Source organism: Ciconia boyciana, chromosome 1 (assembly GCF_034638445.1).
Source record: "Ciconia boyciana chromosome 1, ASM3463844v1, whole genome shotgun sequence".
In the NCBI taxonomy this organism is placed as follows: Eukaryota; Metazoa; Chordata; class Aves; order Ciconiiformes; family Ciconiidae; genus Ciconia; species Ciconia boyciana.
Genome location: NC_132934.1, coordinates 31,434,853 through 31,456,105, shown reverse-complemented (window position 1 = coordinate 31,456,105; position 21,253 = coordinate 31,434,853). Strand labels below are relative to the sequence as shown.

Here is a 21,253-nt window from a genome sequence, read left to right as displayed (position 1 = left end):
CTTTTATTGTCTCTTAGTGTTGTCCAAATCAAACCTACTCACTTCAGAGGTAATATGTTGTTTCTTTTGTCTATAAGCTAACACTGCAAATTCTGTACAATCTCAGAGAATCATTTTATACTGTCTTTTTTCCTGTAATACTTAGAGTTCCAGAGGTCACACTGGGTCTACATTGTAACTCCATTGTTTTCAGTGAATTTTGACAAATGAAACCAACTGAAATATCAGAGAAATGGTATTGATGATACACACGATCTTTTAGCAACCTTACTGCTGCTATGGGTACTCTTAAGAAGAAAATATGTCTTTAAAATGTAATGGATATTAAAGGAATGAAGACTTTACTGCATGGAGCAATGAGTAAATACTGCTATAATATTAACACTCACACTTTCCAATGTGGAAAAAAAAGTAAAAAATTAGTCTGGAAAATGACATCTTTTCATTTTTTGCATTTTCATATTTTTTGCCTTTCTAAATAATTATTTTATCCTGTATTTTCTGAAAAAAAAAATAGCATATTTGTACATTTTTTTCTTGAAATTCAACTTCCTATTCTTATTCTTTCTGTCTCTTCATGCACCTTCCTCAAATATTAGGCAACTGAAATCTAATGCAAAGCAAAAACATTTCTCCATATTTTATAAAGAGTATGAAGAATGCCAAATTTTAGAAATCCAGCTTTGCAGACCTTCATTACTGGGCCTAAAGGTCTATAGAATCTTAGAAATTCATTATGGATACAGAAAATCTTCATCCCGGGTTTGTCAGATTGTTTTTATAGCTTAAAGATGCTGCACCAATATACATTCCCATCATTTGCATTTACAGAAATGGAGTCCAGTCATGCAAGGACTCTGCATATGGAAATGCTTTCAAAATCAATGGAAACTCTATTTAGGAGACTTGCAAGGGTACGATCAATGCTGAAGAGTCATGACAGAGCAGTAGAGCTGGAACCTAAGAAAAGCTTTCATTGGCTTAAAAAAATCCCATCAGTACCTAACAATAAGTAGTGCAAAATAAACTGCATAAATCCCATGAGGTATGCATTCTGTGCACATGGCCACAAAATAAAAATATTTCTAAGATGAAGAGTTTTTTATCTAAGGGGTAGTTTGACTGCTACTACATTCTTTAGATACATGAAGTGTAAAGACAGAACAATCTGAAGACTGCAATTAGTTAGTCAAAAGGAAAGATGTTCCAAAATTTGTAATCTCTGAGGACAGTGCTGTGTCTCTGTAGAGTAGAATCAGTTCTCATTTCTGTCAATCCCACAAATCCCACTCCTGTTAATGTGGATCCCCACACTCACAGATCTATACTTACAACCCAAAGACAATGGACTTTGAGGAAGAAGGGAATAGGATACAGCCATAAATATAGCCTGTGTATCACGATCAACTGTGATTGCTAGTCTTTTGGTGTCTTTTACTGATATTCCATTTTCCTATTCTAAGCTTGAGCCATTGCAAGCAGTACTTTACCACATTACCAGTACCTCGGAACAGTTACCAGAGGTCTTTGTGTGTATGTCGGGGTGGGGGTAGATGAGGGAACAAGAAGACTCTTCCTACAGCACTAGTGAACACAAAATTATTTCTGTATCATTAAACGGCAAAGGTCTGGATGCAATTCCTGCCAGGTGGTTGCCCTGAAGATGTTACGTATAGAGACATTCTTGTGCCACAACACTGGCAAAGTCTGAGTTTTTCTGAAGGCTATTCTGCTTCCTAGAGGCAGGCAGTAATTTTGTGCTATAATCTAACACAAGTTGCTATCAAGCAGTAGAGTCTCTGCATGAAGACAGCTGTTTTGTTGGACAACCATCCTTGGTCCTCAGTGAAAACAAATAGCAGCACAACTATCTGATGAAACTGAGCTAGTTCAGTAAAAAAACAGTAAGAAAACTTGCTGATTGTCTTTTTCATACTGAAGGGATACTGGATGCCACCTGCTTTCTGAGAAAAAAAAAGCAACCAAACACCTGCATGGAGTAGTGAACAGTTTGAAGCTGAAAGGGTTCTCCAACAAGTGGACAGAATGACCAGATTTTGGTTATATTTTAAGGCAGTATGGGATCTTTGACTGGAAGAAATATAACAACCTGCATGAACTTGACAACAGGAGTACAGGAAGTTATTCTGTGATTGCTGCATTTAATAGCTGCTGATGGGCTTTATTTCTATTAATTCTCTACTCCTTTTTCAAACCCCTTTATATCTCTGTCCTTCCTAACATTCTGTGTCAATAGTTTCTGCAATTTAATGATGGACCTTGTAGTAAAAGTTGAAAAGTTACTGAAGTTTGGTTTAGACTTACAGCCTAATAATATAATGATCTCTCTCTGCATTGCCATGCTTTGAGAAACAAGGAGTATTTCCTTATTCACATCTTCAGAGCAGTTTTGCAAGATGCAACACTTAAATGCAACATCATTTTGCTGAACCATTTGGTCCTCAGAACACTCCTAAATAGCCTAACAAAATCCCCTGGAAAAAACTTTTAAAATTACTCTTCCTAGGGGCTCACAAATCATTCTTAAATCAGGTACTGTATTAAGAAGCAAACAATTATATGAAAGAAACAGAACTGGCACACCAAGCTCCTGCAGACCTGTGCAACTGTGACAGACAGAAGGAAAACAAATTAGTTCAGCAAGTTACTGAACAGACTTAATTTTAAATGTTACTAGTTTAATCCCAATTTTGGTTTACTTCGCATAAGCCTTTATTTGTGTTATTGAAAACATACCATAACTCATCTATGATAGATTACTATAGATTTTTTAATTTCCACTAGTGCATTTAAGATAAATGAGTTTTAATAAGTTTAATTTCAAGTTATTCAAAGTATTTTATAATACCAACATTAATTTTTAACAAATTAGATTATATTGACTTTTAAAAGAAGGCCTCCTTTGGAAGAATTATCATTTAAACAGTCTTCAGGAACCATTGTAATGATTTCCTATTTAAAGTTAATTCTCCTGTGAATCCATGGAAGACAAAACAAAACCTGAGCTATGGGAGCTACACTTTGCAATATTGTCTATATACAAGCTGACCTACAGATTCATCTCAAAGGCTAAATGGTGATTTTCTGTCTATTCTTTAAATTCTTTTGAGGAGGAAGTTCTACTAGCTTATCCAAATTAAATTATCTGTTATAGGTTTGTGGCATGTATTACACACTTCTGGGGACTTACAAGACACTACTAAACTCACTTCACCTGGACTACCAACTAGAATGGAAACAATAACAGAAAATTGAAATGCCAGAATTTTTATTCAGTGAGTTTGTAGCATTTTTCAATCCCTCAAAGCATATTTCAAAAGGTGAAGTACTATGTAGTCCATAATGTCTGACTACCTGAAAAATACAAAATGAAAGGTTGAAATGGACCCATTATAGATCTCTCACCTACGTTCCTTTTCAAAAACTAGAAGTCAGTCATTATTATTTTCAAAATGTCACAATTTTTATCTTATTTAATGCTTTTAGAAATGAAGGACTGAAAGCCAAGATTTTTCTGCTGTGGAGTCATAACACCTGAACTCGAGTCAAAATATAAGGAACCTTTCCTATGGTACTAATGGCTCTGCCTATTTCATCTTTCATTACTTTCAGTAATTAACAAATAGTAAAATGCTAACTAACTTAATTGATAACATGAGAAAACACAACATTCTTGTGACAAATTATCCCTAATCATGTACCAAATAGATCAAATAAAAATTCATTCATCTATGAAAGCATAACTACAGACTCACAGACCATATTTGTCTATCACCTATCTCATGGAGCACTAAATGAAAATACCTTCCAACTCACAATTATTTGCAAACCTTTCTTCAGAATGGAAGACTGGAAGACTAACCATTGAAAGTGTGTATTAATTAATTCTGTCACATGACACCAAGCAAAATTTGCAGAGCAACAGACAGACTTTTTACATTGCACTGACCTTCCAGATAAAATGTCTAAAACAATGCAACTCTCTATATAACCACCACCTCTCCGCAAAACCATTGTACCCACAAACAGCCCTAGAAGTGCTAGAACCCCACCATATCTAACTGATGATTCCTACTTCTCTGTACCCTGGAAATGAAATAACTGCTCTGCAGTGAGACTGGATGTTTTCTCAGCAAGAAGGAATTCTGATTCATCAATGAAGCTCCAAAAGGCTTAAAGAAGTGTTTTTTTTTAACATACAGGCATATATACTACACTTCAAAGACCTAATATTAAGAATGAGGATGTTCAAATGTTTCTCTAAGTTCAGTACATATTAGTTTTGCATCACCTTTCACCGATACCAAAAAAGAGTCAGAACAATAGCAGAGTCCCATACTTTCAGATATATTTTTGTACATGACCCATGTTACTTTCAATTTCATTCAGAGCATCATTGTATGCTGATCAGGAATAATTCAATATATAAAAATATATAGACATAAAATCTTAAGATATCAAAACCAATTCTTTTTGGTTTGTAATAAAGACTGTCTTCAGACATCAAATAAGAGTCAAAATCTTCTATTTATGTTTTCTATACATGCTTTCAGTTACCAGTTTTCTGTTTCAATCACAAATATCCTAGTCACATACCTGCTTGTAGTATCATTACAAAAATAATATATTATAGAAAAATCTTGCCACCTTTGCTGTTTTATCTTATTATCTAAGCTTTTGCTTTACCCTAGTGCTATGAAAAGTGGCAGCTATTACTTATGTTTCCTACACGTACACCATTAAGGGACAACAATATGTAATAAAAACCTAACAAGTTATAATAGTCCAATAATTTATTCTTTATCTAAAAAGTAGTTTCTACAGTTAAAGCAAAAGGCTCTGGGACAATTTTCATGTGTTCAAATAGAAAAAATGCACATCTGAATTACTGAGATTAATATTTCTATCAATAAATTAATCTAACGTGTTTTATCAAAGACAAATGAGGATCATTGTACAGTCTTCTGTACCCATGAGTGATTCACTAACCTACAGGTTTATCAGTATTCTGCACACGCTCTCACAGCTATTATGCCCCACACCTTTGTCCATTTGGCCAAGAACACCAACAGAATTTAATGAAAAGTTCAGTCTTAAGGCATTTGAATGTACAGCATAATTAATTTTCTACAGCTGGAATTTCAGTTATTAAATGTCTTTTGTATTATCAAAAACTACATTCAGTTTCAAAAATTCAGACAAATATGTTAATAATATAGAACAGTGAAAAGTAACACTTGAAGTTGCCTTATATTGCTATCCCTTTCCGACATTGCTACAGAAATGAATGAGGAATACTGAATCATGAACACCAGTCTTATCACTTATATGAATTACAGCACTAATATCAACTACATCAAGGAATAAGTACCTTCTTAAGGACATAGATCTATAAAAGGTATCACTCAGTAGCACACACTACTCCTGTGCTTTTAGTTCTTTAAAGTGATAGCTAGTTTTAGCTGTAGATGTTCATAGATTTTGGACATCAATTTTCTTCTTAGTGTCTGTTATTTCAGATATTTTGCTTCAACAGAAATGTCAGAATTTAATTTTATTTCTCAAACTGAGATGATTTGGAATTTTTCAATTAAACAGAAATTATATCAACTGCAAGAAGGAAAAAAAAAAAAGACACAGACATATTCCATAGTTCCCAAAAGCCCACCAGTGCTGTTATTAACTGAGGCTCATTGAGACCACACTCAAATCCTTAATTTGAATTGCAGCTGCCAAGTACTTCTTAAGTATTCACTACAGCAGAGCAAGAATCATCATCTAAATGAATTGAGTCTCAGTCTGCCATATTGTCTGCGAGCTCCCAGGGTCATTCATATCTTAGTGTGGGAAACCAGGGATTTACCCTCCCAGCTCTATGCCAATTCTATTCTGTACCTGGGAAAAAGAAACCCTTTCAAACAAGTGTTTTCATCAAAATAATACTGTTCCCACAAAAACTTTTGATTTACATCTACTATAAATTTATTTCCAACCAGCCCCAGTAGGAAGGTCTATCTGTCAGAGTAAACCAAGTCTTGAAGTACTCTAGAGTCTACTCTTGCTACAGTTTTTTTTCTGATAGAATAATTTACTCCAAATCAGTTCCACCATATTCTCTACAGATTCCTATACACTGCAGTGAAGGCAGTCACCTATGAGGGTCCTTTGTCTCAAAAATAAAATAATATAAATTTAAAAACCCCTAAAATCTGAAACAAATAAAAAAAACCCCAACCCCTAAAACCACCCTATTTTTATTTGCCAATCAGAGTATGAAACAGCAGCTGGACCCTCTACATGAAAAATCACAGCCCTATAATCTTATGGAAAAAATGCTCTACAATTACCTGCCTTGATACATGACAGAGATATTCTAAGAAACAAGCATTATTTGCACCCATGTACCTTTCAGGAGAGAGTGAGCAGTTTTGTGTAGCATTTCTCCTCTCATTAAAAAAGAGAGAGGTACAATGCTGACATCTCTGTTAAGAATAGATAGAAAGAAAATACTAGAAAGTTCTCGTTGTCTAGGATACTGATATAAAATCCACTGAAAAGCTGCACTATTCCTATAAAGACTCAGAGACTAAGGCTTAAAATACTTACTTGATAATGTCTCCTTCAAGAGCAATCACTCGTTTAATGATCTTCTGTTCAGGGTTTCTAGGAGACCTGAGACAGGGGATAAGGTTATACAATCAGTAATGTTCCTGTTGTTTTAAGAAAATGAAAAGAAATTCCACAAAGAAATAGACACTATTCAAGTCATTAGGAGATTCCATGTTCTCCTTGATATAGCATCAGTCATGATATTCCACCCTGATATGAAGCTACTGTAATCATTCTCATTGCAAACCATCGTTGAAAAGCAGATGCTGAAAAATGACCTGCATACAAACACCACAACAATCAGCATGCCTTTTATCATGAAAAATACACTCCACAACATTCAAAGTAGAATGTCCCACTACCAATGAAGAGGGTGCATTTGCAAATAGATTACTGTATTAAAACCTGAATTACCCATCAAACTTTAATATTATATTGTGTTTAAACATTCATGTCATTCACTCACTTTGGGAAAAAAAATCTCCCTATGTTATTTTAATATCTATCACTAATTTAGGTAAACTTGCTTAGGGAATTGTGGAAGTTTAAAAAAAGTTGTAAAATTTTCTGAAAGTTTCAGCTTTATCCACAGCTTCTTAATGCAATACCATGTTTTCACTTCAAGTTATTTTCCTATAAGCATGTTTTACTGAGTGGATTCTGATCATGCATTACACCATAGTGTTATGAGAAAGCAAAGCTGAACTTGTATGCCCAGCCTGAATACTTCAACTTCCTGGATGCATATTAATTAATAGCACTATAAGAAGTGTTATTTACCAAAGTTTTGACAGGTTAATGTAGACATATGTACACCATAAAATTTCTTTCTTTTCTGTATACTTTATATATTTTTTTTCATTCTTTGCTTTTAATTATCTAACTATGCAAACTTAGTAGAGTGTTTTCATGTTATTTAAAAAATTCTTTTTATTTGCTGTTTGTATATAGGAATTTCAGTGAAGGAACAAATGGTTTTGATTTTCTGCTGATGCTTGAGTTCATATTAGACTTCAAGTACAGCCTGCTATACATGCAAGCGCAAGAGCTTTGTATTACAGTTTTCATGCCTAAAACCATTGGCCATGCCATCCTCACAACAGACCAGTACCTTTGAGCTCATTTCTGGTGAGCTGGTAGCACACTAAGATTACATTTCCTTAAAAACCAAAGCTGAGATGAGCCTGGACGAAAAACTTGTTGCACTGCTGCATGACTAAAGGCAGTTCACTTTCAGTTCCAAAAGTTAAAAAGAAAAATAGTTTCAGGCTTATTCAATTTTTTTTTAATATGAAGCCAAAAAAGTGTTCCAAACATTTTAAAAGTGGTTTTGGTTTTTTTGTCTGTGTCAATATATTTTAAAAATGTTTATATTTCGATGTAATAAAACAAAATTCAAGAAGCATAATTTTGAATTTCAAAATATCAAATAGTTTCACTTTACAGTTTACCAAGCCTGAAAATCCTATTTTCACAAAGCAGTGTGGAGCAGTCAACATGAATAAGGACCATACTTTGATTCCCTAGTCATCACTGGAATTTTCAAATCATGATATCATTTACAGTAATATTTTATTTAGCATTAATTTTACCTGAAGAGTTGTATATTCCAGTTTAGTCTTGTCTTTCATGTTCTCTATCAGGCTGAGAATACACATTTTAATAATATTCTACATTTCAGTCTTGGGAGGAATTAATCAAGTTTTAGATGCTCATCTGATTCAAATATCTGAATTATCCACAGTACTTTCTGATGCTGCTCCCTAGCAGGCTTCAATGCACACTCATTCAAGCATTGACCACCTCTCTTTCTCAGTCAGAGCACAACCTAAGAAAAACAACATACCTTTATTATTACAAGCTATTATAAATTAAAAATATTTGCAAAAATTACTGTACTGCTAACTGATTTCATTTTTAATTCATTGAGGCTCAGATTGTAATATTTTCATTAAAAAATTAATGGAAATAATAATATGTAATGTATGTGATGAACTGTGCATTTCTCAAACACTGAATGAAAACAAATTTTAAGTTTACTCTTTCAAAATTGTGTTCTGATTTAACACCTTACTTCCAAAGGTTCTTTGAAATTCCCCATGTAAGCATTTTCACTTGATTAGTATGTATACATTGTAATGTAATTACTGACCTCTCCCTTAATTTGCCTTCCTTGTGGAAAAAATTGTAATGACCTTGAATAAACATCACTCTAAATCTGAGATATGAGTATTTGTTCTAAGAGTGGTTACTTTTCTTCTAGTAATGACATATTTAAACAAAACACATAATTTATCAGAAAGACTTCAAGGAATTCCTTGTAGATAGTTATTATAAATCAGGAATATTTTTAATATTTGAAGCCAGAATAGTTTAAAAATAAACTTTTTACTAATTTTCTGATTATAGTTCATGAAAATGGCAAAGGACTAGTAAGGAGGGAGCAGCAGGTTCAAACTGGCCAATAACACAGGCACTTTTAAAACAAGGATTTTCAAGAGGCAATCAGAATGTTTTGTTCAAGAGCCACAGTGATTGAACAGGAGATAAGAGACTAGTTCTGAAGTGATGGATATTGATGCCTTCCTGAAAGGTTTTTAGCTTAACACTGGGATTTCATTGATTGTGGAAATCACAACACCATGCAGATATAGGCAATTTCTGTCTGAAATTTTGCAGCAGGTATAGAGCAAATTAAACAATGAAGGAGAGAAAAACCCCAAAACATTGTAACCAGTAATTGTTTAGTACTTCTCTCTAACTGATATCAGTGAGGTAACAAACAATAATCCTTGAAAATGGGATTTGTTTAAAACAGAAGGAAATAGAAAAACAAAAGAAAATGTTGATTTAACTGTTTGCACCTCTCCTAAATTACACCGTGTTTTTTTCTTTCTCCTTATATGAAAGGTCATATTCAGGCATGTTCCTTTTAAGTTATATTGTGTGGGAAAATATGAGATTACTTACACACAATTAATATATTTTGTGTCCCAAACATGTCATTCAGAAAATATAAAGATCATTAGTATGAATTAATAACAACCATACATACTTTTACCAGCCAGATCCATATCTGATGTTTCACAGAGCAGTCACCATTCCTTGACGATTTTCTAAATCAGCCTCTCAAAAAGTTAAGTTTACTTTTTTCTCAGTAAAAATATTTCCTCATCTACGTATAACCATTTTTCACTATGCATGAATTAGAGACATCAGTGCAAGTAGAAACAGTCAGAATGACTATGGAAATCTCAAGCACATTACAAATATTAATGCACAAGCAGCAGCTAGCAGCACATCAGGAATGCACTAGGAAAAACATCTCTGGAAAATAAATCCACTTCTTAAATGCAGATTGAATTATACTCCACTCATAGTCACTTTTCCTTCCATGAAGAAAAGGGCAAAACAGGCAAGTCTAGCAGTTTGTCCCTCAAGCCATCAAGTTTGAGCATAACTCATTGTTATCAATTTCTCTTTAAACAGCATTATTCTTTGTTCAAGCACCTCAAGAGAATGACCACTGTATAATACAAAAAGAAAGCAATGGCCTGTGTAGCATCCAAGACTGATAAATATTTTTTATTTTATCTGTCAAAACAATTCTTTAAACTTCACCTACAGATCACCTGATGGCTGGCTGCAAATAATAGAACAAAAGAGCAACATCCTCTCTGTCTGAAATACCTTCTGATAATGGGACATTTCTCTCTGCTTTAGCAAAAATTTCTAATTTGGTCCAAACTTTAAGTTTATGCACAGTGCAATGCAGAAATCCCAGCCTCATGCACAAAGACATGAATCATGACATTAAAATCCAGATTCAGAGTTTTAAGATAAACAATTTACCAAGGGAAAATTAGACATTTGGCATGTATTTGTTTCTGGTTTTCCAGATGCAACCTTAACAACTCAGAGTAAGCAACCTGCCACAATTAGCTTCTGGTAATAATCCTAGCTTCTTCTCCTAAATCTATATGTTTGTCTTATTCTGTATTGACTTTCAGCTCTATGGTCCTTATCCACACCCAGCTTTCATTAAAAACTAATGAGCAATTCCACCACAGTAAAAGAAGAAAACCAAGTGCCCGTGTCATCAGGACATCATTAACTTTGGATTAAAACCTCTCACATTTGGTCATTTGTTTGAAAAGGAATTGAGAGAGTTAGGTTAAGTAGAGGTGAAAGGAGATCACCGCAGTGATTAGGGCAGATTCAAATTCCTTATTCATCCCCAGCAATTACTTCAAGGTACAATATTCTAACCTCCAGCTTACGCACTATTCTGGGGCAGGTCTCCCTTTATGTATCCAATTGATACTGCTGAAAAAAAAACCAAAACTGTAGACTACATAGGAAACCTCCTCTCTCTACACACACATTTAGTTCTAAAGTTAAAAGCTATGCTTTAGCAGAAGAGCTGCAAAGAGTTCAATTTCCTTTTTCTTAAAAAAAAAAAAAAAAAAAGCTTTTCAGAGCTGAAGAGACACTGCATGTTGTCACGGAGAGAAAATATTGAGAGGAAGGAGACTGGTCAGACAGCTTTAGCTGGGTTTTATCAGTGATGCATCCCCAAAACCACAGTCCGAAATAAACTAATAATTGACAAGTTGATAAGAAGTTAGTTTCTTGAGGTGGGATAGAATAATAGTTGAATTTCTATTAGAAAGTGACACTTTGCTCTATTTCAGGAAAGCACTCACAACCTTTTCTAGTTATTACCTCAATATCACTTCTCTAATAAAAATGAAACATTTATTTATGTTTTTATTTTTAATAATATGCTCTTACAAAACCCATACATATATATGTACACACACACATATTTATACACACACACATAAATTTATACAAGAATCCATTCTTCTGTGTTTAACCCTGTATTAACAGTATGGGATTGCAGCACTACAAAACATGTTTGCCAGGAAAGACAGGAGGAATGATACAGCCAGCAGAAAAATCCACTGTTTAGCAAGCGATTGTTAGACAAAAATGCTGACAATTCTCTGAAGGCTTTCTCCTTTCCTGATTGAGCAAATGAGTACTTCAGTCACAATATTGTTCCTAAACTCTTCCTTCCCATAATTTTGATTATTTATTTACTCTAATGGATATTGCTTAGCACAATTTTAAATAACTGCTCCATAAGCTAACTAACATTTGATCAATCATGAAATTTTCATATTATTTCCACTCTTTGTATGTGTTATTTGACCCTTCTTTCATTCTTTGAGTTGTCTGACTGTATTCTTCTCAAGAGTGCCCACAGCAAATCATGCTTAAGAACTTGAAACTGAAGTTTCTACAGGCTTTTGTAGAGAGAGAGTGCTTTTTAGACTATATCCTAAGATCCCAGCAAGATAAGTGAAGGAAGACAGTTGATTCATTTCTATTCTCCAAAGGGATATTCACATGTATCCCCAAATGCTATGTGATATCATTCCCTGCTGAGCATGCAGTCTCTGTAATAAATAAAAAAAGTAACCTACTGATCCTAGATAATGATCAAACAAAATGTTCAATGCTCAGACACACAGCATACATACCAAAAGCAATTATATTTTTCAACAGATATTATCACAATAGCTATCATGAAAAGAAGAAAGAAATTAGACCTGAATAACAGTAAAGTCCAACTAAATAAATGCTACAACATATGATAATTTTTATTTTCTTTTTCATTGAATGAACACTCAGATTTTCTGGGTGCATGCATTAGAAAAAGAAGATAAGACCTTATACTGTGAACTCATAATGAATGAGCAGCTAATATGTTTCAAACAGATAGCTTGAATTAGATACTTTGATGATCTTCATACACTTAATGTTACCCATCCATTATCCTAGTCAACCTGCATGGGTTTTGTGCTCACTATTGAAAATTACTGGAATTTTGATACTAACTGAGCATTTTCCAGAACAGGACAAAACCAGGTATTTATTAAAAAGTTGCAGTGAAAAGTGCCTGAAGTTTACACTGTTTATGTGTGTCTATCTATGTATATATATATGTATATTACTGTTAGCACATGGCTTCACTTTTTATGAGATAGAAGCAAGATGTTTAGGCAGCAGCTGGAAGTTTCCCTTCAGATTATTCACAGTTTACTTCAGATTGGGATTTATGTGATTTGATGGTCACCTACAAGGAGGTAACTGACACAATGAACACTGTGTTGTTATAGCATGAACAGACTGAAATAATGAAGGCCATCTTCTTCACAAACATTATTTCTGCTTTTATTTATGTTGTTAATGCCAGATACTGAGAAGGATTTCACTCCACAAAACAAGATAAGGGGGAGCTTTTGAGATCTTAGTCTAATACTGGGATCCAAAGCTATTCACTCAGTGATCTCTTCATTTCCCAAAACTAATTCCTCTCTGACCAAAAATTCCAATGTAGTTACAGTTTACACTTCTGGGAGTTTCCAGAATTGCTGCAGGATGAAAAATTAGTTGTTTATCTCCTTCTCGAGCCTTTTGGGGATCCAGAAAATAGCCATATTAGTAACTAAAATGTAGATGGAGCCCAGAATAAATGGCATTAATATACCTACAGAATTGTGAACCTCAAAGTACAGTTTTGGTGGCTTTGCTTTTAAAACATGTTTGGAGGAAGAGGAAATAGAGAGGCAGTGGAACTATCATCTCATCCTTATTTTCTGGCTTTGCGTAATAAGATAAACAGGGAGTTTTACATGGCTGCATCATACACTAGATAAAGACATTGACCCTCAAAAATGTTTTGTGCCCTTGGTCTATGATGAACAAGCTTCCTGTTGCCAGCATAGTAGTTGATGCACAAACTTTGTACAGTAGGAAATATGTAGCAATATCCATTCTTTCATCCCTCCCAGTACTATAGCTATGATAAAACAGATCCAACATATCCAACTCTAAATGTTGTATAAGAATGCAAATTTACTTAATATATGCACATATTTTCTAAACAAAAACATTTTAAATCTGTTCATTTCACTTTTTTCCCAGTCCATAACTTTTATCTAAATTCCATACTTCCTTATACAGATAATGAATCTCATAATAATCATAATATTTAACTAATCACATCATAGGTTCTGAGACAATATCTATATTGTGGAAAATAACACACAATATAATAGTGGAGGAAAAAAAATGACCACACTTATTTTATTCTTTTTTGCTGTCATTCCTGTTGTAAATTTCTATTATATAGAATTTCTGCATTAAATGTATCCAGTAACCAGGTCCAATATCTGTGTTAAGTTGGGACCCACCAGTACAAGAAAGATACTGACAACTGGAAAAAGTGATGGACCACCAAAATAATAGTAACAGAAGAGTAATGTAACAGCAGTGGCTAAGGAAATTGGGTTTGTGCAGATCAGAGATAAGACAAATGGTTTAATTGCTGTTGTATTCTATCTAACTGGTGATTAGGGATTCAGACTTTTCAGAGAGGTGCACAGCAGAAGGAGGGAAGGAAACAGCATGAGTTGCAGTAAGGGAAATTCCAGTTGGATACCAGAAAAATTTTCAAACTCCACGAGGTTAAGCAGTGGTGCAGGTTGCCCAGAGAGGCTGGGAATCACAGATACTCAGAGCTCGACTGGATAAGGCTCTGAGCAGCCTGACCCAACTTCAGAGTTGACCCTGCCTTGAGTGGTTGGTAGGACTAGATAATCATTAGACGTGCCTTACAACATAAATTATTTTTCACTTCTAACTATGTACAGCCTTTAGTCTTATTCAAATGTATGAAGAATCATGATGTTGATACCTTAAAAAACAACATATTTCATCTGGGATGGAGGCTCTGATGCCAGAAGAGACCGTACTGATCACCTTAATTAACTGCTGTAGCCCGCAGACTTTTTTTCTTTTCTGTCTTTTTGGATAGTACCTAATTCTATTATAAAGCATTTTTAGAGAAGGTTATGATATCTTGTCTCAAACATTCTGAGTGACGATGAGTCTAACATCCAGAGAAATTACTCCAAAGTTTAATTATCCTTGCTATTAGGAAATTGCATCTGCATTCAAAATTGAATTTAACCAACTTCAATTTCATGCCTTCTCCTCCAAGGCAGAAAAACCCTCAACATCTTATTTCTTCTTCATGCAAAAAGATTTAGGCACAACAGTTCTTCTTAAAGTTCTCTTGGAATCATCACCTAGAACTCCTTAACCTTCTCAGTACACAGTTTTCCAATTCCAGGACCACTTTTGTGACCATACTTCAAACTTCCTCCAGCATTTCCATTTTCTTGGCACACAGACATGAGAACCTAGTATTATTTAGCTTGGATTATTATTATACTTAATAATAAATTAAGTAGAGTAACCTGGTATTATTATGCTGGCTCAATGCAAAATCTCTTTCCTATTTCCCAATATTCCATTTATTTTGTATATTCCGGCAAAAAGCTCATCTTTTTCATCCTAGGAACTGATGTCGAAAGGATACAAAAAGTGACATCTAAATCCTTCTCTGAGTAAACTGCTTGCTAAAACAGTTAACCAATAAAGTTTTGATTACTACTTGCACTTCACATTCTGTAAAGCATGTTTTTGGACAGTAACTGTGATTCAGGTCATGCTGTAAGGACATGGTTGCCTGATTATTTATTGCCCTGTCTATCTCTGTATTGTTTGCAAGCTTAACCAGTGATTATGAAGACAATTGACAAAACCAACCTAGCTTTGGATCACAAAGCAATCTGCTCGAAGTCTTACCATTCACAGATGTCTCCAACCATATCTACATCTTCACAGTTGAACTGAACCTGTTTATAATCTGTCTAATGTGGCCCACATTAATTCCATAAAAGGCAAGTTTCTAGATCAGGATATTATGTGGTAGCAAAAAGAATTCTTGAAGAAACCAAATATACTATATTATGGCCTTTATTAAAATTATATTTATCTAGTTGTTTTGCAATTTTATTGATAAAACATACCAGGTTTGCCTGACAAAGCCTATTTCTGAATCGATTGACCTTAACCATATTTTAGCTTCTACTGATAGAATGAGAAATAAACCATGTGATCATTTTGCTCAGATAAGACGTTCCTAAGGCCTTTCTCTTTGTTTTAAATACTGGAAATTTATTGCAAGTCTTGAAGTCATTTGCATTTTCTTCTTTGTCTTTCTTCCCCTTCAACTGCTAAAGAGGCATTTTCCAAACGGTATTCCATACTACAAAAACTGTTTGAGTCCATGCTCACCTGTCAGTAGCAATGTTTGACCCAGTTTTGACCTTAAAGAGTGTTACAACTTTAAAGGAAGTGACATACATCAGCAATTTTGTCAAACAGAAATATTATGCAGAAATCGTACATAATTTTGACAATGTTAGCAGATAACAAGAGCAACGGAAAACATTCTTCAATTGCTCCTCTGGGCTAAGTTTGAGGAAGCAGGCCCCAGCTCTAATAAATACTGGTTTAGTGAACCATTTTGAACATTCACCATTTTTCATCCATAATTTACAAAATAAGTACTTCAAGACAGCAGTTGCACCAACTGGTTCGGCATAAGTTCCAGTGATGCTTGATTTGCTCAGCAGCTCCAGTGGAAAATATGTACAAAGATATAATTAAAAATATGAGGAAAACTGTACTTCTAATAACATCCTGTAATTCTTAATTTAACTTCACATTACATTAGCATTTCTTAGTCAAACCTCTGTTAAAAAGCAAAATCACTCACTGCCAACAAACTATTTTGTTTTTACTGAAAGTAGTGTTTTATAATAATTACAGATTGCAAGCACACAGTTGGAAAGGTAGTATTTTATTTTTATTAAATTTTAAACTGTTTGCACATAACCTAAAACAATGCTTCCCTGAAACTTCCTGGGGAATTCTGAAAAATCTCTAAACAAAAATAACAATCTGAATATATCACCTGCATAAAGCCTCAGTAAAGGAGTCTTACACTTTGCCATATAGACATGGAATAATTAGAACGCGTAAACAATTCTCTCAAGCTCAGCAATTCTTGGATATCTGCGCTTGTTCCTTTCTCACAGGCCCCCATTCCTTAGCTCTTCTGATTTAGTCGAGTTTTCAAACAGAGCAGGAATGTATCTCTCCAAGGATAATACAGTCAGAACAAAACTAGCTTCCATGGTAAATATCCTTCTGTAATGTATCTCCTGGTACCAGACGTTATTTAGCAGAGATCACCTACACTAAGATGAAGAGGAAGTTGGAGGGAAAAGAATAAAGATCAGCATACTTTCAAAGCAACTGAGCTTTCCCTACAGCATGCTATACAGTTGCACCTTCATAGTTAGATGAGACATCAGTAGTAGCAGATTTTCAGCATTTTTCATAGATGTTGAAAGGTTATTGCAAATAATTTGGATCTTTGTCAGTGGGTAACTATGGACTCTACCCAGTGTAAACTAGAGGTATAATTCCTACGTGACAAAATTAAGCAAGCCTTCCTACATTTTGGATCCAGCAATCAAAATTGTGCATCTGAAAAACTTTCAGAATTACATACAAGACAAAGTCAAGAAAAAGACAGAAAGAAAAAAATCAAATACATCTCCATTAGAAATTACCATTTAAAAATTTCAGCCAGTTTGCTAAAGTGAGGCAAAAAAACCCCTAAAATTGAAAAAAAAAAAAAGAGGAAAATTGAAAACTCAAAATGTTTCACTGCAATAAAACTAACTGGTACTGCAAAACTATATGACAAGTCACTCTGAGAAACCTCAAAATACTATAGTAACTCAGAAGCATAGCTACAATTTTGAAGTAAAATCTCATTTAATTGCTTCTCAGACTTCCAATCTGACCACTTTGAGGTTAAACGACTCAGCCGCTTGTAATGCAGACTGTGTAATCACGATAGTTATGTGCACTTGACCTTCCTCTTGTTAACAGAGAGACTCAATTAATTACTTGCTGTTTTAACCAGCCATTTCACCTTATCTTCACCTTTTCCAAAAGGGCTGAAAAACTCTACACCTTAACCTTTGACTTTGAAAGCATACATAGAAATATTTATCCACCAAATAGGAAGCTAGCACAATCTAGGAATGAGAGTATCTGGGCTTCTATGCTTAAGTCAACAACAGTAGTATATTCACTGTTTCATTAACCATTATGCTGTAGTGTAGGAACCATATTTCATCTTTACTATAGCTGGCCAAATATTCTACTTTGTAAAGGAAATAAAATATGACTGACTTCTGTTGCAACAGACAACATAGGGAAAGGCACAGAAAACTGCAAAATGTAATCAAATGCTTGAAAAATCATTCTCAGGTTGCCATATGAGATACTAGATAGAAATAATCTTTTTAATCTATACCTAATCTATTAGTATGATTTTTTAAATTATGCTTATTTTTAAAGAATCTTACATGCTGCAAGATGCACTTCTATACCTTCTTTGATTCTGGGATTAGACCTGTGTTCATAGAATCATAGAATCATTTAGGTTGGAAAAAACCTTGAAGATCATCAAGTCCAACCGTAAACTTAACACTGCCAAGTCCACCACTAAACCATGTCCCTAAGCACCACATCTACACGTCTTTTAAATACCCCCAGGGATGGTGACTCAACCACTTCCCTGGGCAGCCTGTTCCAATGCTTGACAACCCTTTTGGTGAAGAAATTTTTCCCAATACCCAATCTAAACCTCCCCTGGTGCAACTTGAGGCCATTGCCTCTTGTCCTATTGCTTGTTACTTGGGAGAAGAGACCGACACCCATCCTGCTACAGCCTCCTTTCAGTGCAATTCTTCTAAGCGTATAAAATTAAATAATCCGTTGCTGTCCTAAGATGCTATTGTGACTACACACTACACATTTTGTAGCAATTTTCAATCATTATTCCTTTCTGATGGGGTTCCAGAAAACTTTTGCAGTTATATAACACCACCACAATTATTGAAAAAGTACTGGATGCATATTTAGATGTTAAAAATATCAGTGAGTCAGGAAACAAAATATTATCTCAAAAGAAATTTAGAAGTTAAGAAGCCTGGGTCTCACATTGTCTCTACTGGAGACCAAGTTTAGCATCTCAGATAGGATTAACACAATATTTAGGAAACAAAATTATGATTCTGAAGACTCTGAAGTTTTTGTCTATCTTTGAAATCACCTAAACTCCATAGGCACACTGGTTTTTCATTTTTTCTAAATGCTACTTCAAGCACCTGTTGAGAAAATCTCTTTCTTGATATTTCTGAGTAGCTTGATACTTTCGCAAATTTAACCTCTACTACGGTCAAGAAACTAAGCCTTCCAGATGAGTTAAGTCTGTTATAGTCAGTGCATAGAAGGTAACAGAAAATTGAAGTGGGATGAATCACGCTTTGGAGGAGAATTTCTCTCCTCATTGACTACAAAGGAAGCCAGACGTCAGCTTAGTCTAGCCATCTTAATATTAAATGATTAAAGACAAACTGCTTAAAAATATTGTTTCATCTATCTTATAAGTATCTGTAGCAGATTTTTTTTAAATAACACAGCAAAGCAAATAAAGTACTAATGGTGAGGTAAAGGGAAGAGCAATAACAACACAATGCATACTTTTAAAATAGTTGTAATACACTTTTTTAGTAAAAAATAATTTCTTTTAAGAGTAGAGACATTATGTCAATGTAAATTCACAGAAACAAAAACAAAAACAACCAAACCAACCAACAATTTAAAAGATCTCTACAGAGGTCAACAGAAGTCTAGACTTTGGAATTATTTGTAATTATTTTTGTAAAATAATGCCACATGCAATATAAGTACTTTTTCTATATTTATGACATAGAAAATGAAAATCAATTATCTTCCAACTAATAAAAGGTAAAGACAGAGGCTTAACTAAGAAATAATTTTGAATCTCTATTCATGGCTATTAAAAAAGCTGTTCATAGGACATAATCCTAAAGATCTCTATGGGCTCAGTAAGCACACAAAGAAATAAATTATTCCTAGACTATATAACAGTAAATTCACTGGAATTTGTATACAGTTATATGATAAAATAACATTTTAGAAACAGAGAGTGATGCTGAGGATAACTTATTTATGTAGTTGAAAACTTAGTATTTGTTATAATAGAGTACAGAAAAAATTAAGAACTAACACTAGCAAAACAAAAAATGGGAAAGCTATCTACATATTTTAAACCAACAGTTACAAAATGCCATTTTCAAAAGTTACAAGATATGCTTAAAAAAAAGAACACTAATAAGACAATTGGACACGGCTAAAAACTCTCACAATGAAAATAAACTTACTTAAGTTGTTTTTTTTTCTTCACAGCTTCTGCTTTTAGCTGAGATAGCATTTGGGGAAAAATGCCCACAATTAACTGCAGGTGTCCATCCTGCAGATGAAGTCAGGCTGAATTAACCATAGATTGGCTACTGTGACAGAAATCCTTGTAATAATAGGAGTTATGACCTGCTTATGAGGATTTGGCAAAGAGCAGCAATGGGAAATTTAATAGGGAGTATTTTTCCACATGATATTCTTTCTCAAAACCCGATCTTCTGTGTCAGCAGGTCATCATGCATTGTGCTCCACTTGATACTAATTGCATTATCCTCTACTTGTGTGCTTTCACAGATAGCAGAAGGCACCCTGCACAATAACTGAGGATATTTTTCTAAGAGACTTTGATCACTTAAGCAGGCATGAAAGAACTTTGAGGAGTTTGTCAAGAATAAAACAGTGTCCCGTGTTGGTTTTTGCTATGAGATTTTTAAGATTCTGAGCTGCAAGACACTTCCTCTCTTGTATGATAACAAACATATTTATTTAAAAAAATAAAAAGGGAGGATGAAATAAACCAGAAGTGTCACCAACAGTGAACAGCACAAATGAGTAAAATATCTATACTTACAGATTATTTTCCCTTTACACAAAGCAGCTTAGAATCTTTTTAGATAGTGTTCCCCTTCTCTGTGAAGGCCAATCTGCTCTCCCTCTCTTCCCCAACTGTACACACAGCCCCAGGGTTTGGTCTGCACACTTGCTTCCCAGCTCTTCCCACGCTACAGTCCGCTCTGGTTATTCCACCCAAAATGACTTCTTCACTCTCAGGCAGCAGCAAAACCAGCACCAGCCCCATCCAGCCTGTCAAACCCCATCCTGTGTGACAGTTTCCCCCAGAAGGTCCCTGTCACCTCTTTCTCCAAGTAAATGATATGCTGCTTAGAATATTGCTAGAAAAGGCAGAGATTGGCAGAAGAGGAGAAAAGGGAGGGGGAAAGGATGAATTAAACTTTACAGACACTTTTCACACACTCTGATGATGCATTCCTCACTCTCCTCCCTCTATCCATGAGGCAAAAGTTCAAACAAGTTATTTATCATTTTTGCATCTTTATTAGTTTTTTTCAGAGTGGATCCATGTCAGAATTCTAGTTTTACTAAATCTCAAAATGTTTGTGCCAGTCTTATGTTTCTTTTAACCCATCGACCCATTGTTTTATTTTTAAAAAGCTGTCTTTTTTCTCAAATTTTTCTGGAAAAAAAAAGAAGAAAGTCCTCTCACAGAAAACTGTCAGAAGGACAGCAAAAAGAAAATGCAAGCCAGAAGGATTGATGATACAGGCTTATGTCAGAAACTAATATGAAAGAAAGCAATTCTTTATTTTTTAGT

At 34.4% G+C, this 21,253-nt stretch overlaps 1 protein-coding gene across 3 annotated transcripts in view; it reads right to left on the bottom strand.

Moving 5' to 3' along the window:
* The window catches only part of IMMP2L (inner mitochondrial membrane peptidase subunit 2), a 495,130-nt gene that overhangs the window by 147,525 nt on the left and 326,352 nt on the right, over nt 1-21,253 (bottom strand). For all 3 annotated transcript variants that reach the window (XM_072861889.1, XM_072861874.1, XM_072861881.1), the window contains exon 4: nt 6,628-6,693. In XM_072861889.1, the coding sequence (XP_072717990.1) occupies nt 6,628-6,693 (66 nt within the window). The remainder of the gene's footprint in view (nt 1-6,627; nt 6,694-21,253) is intronic.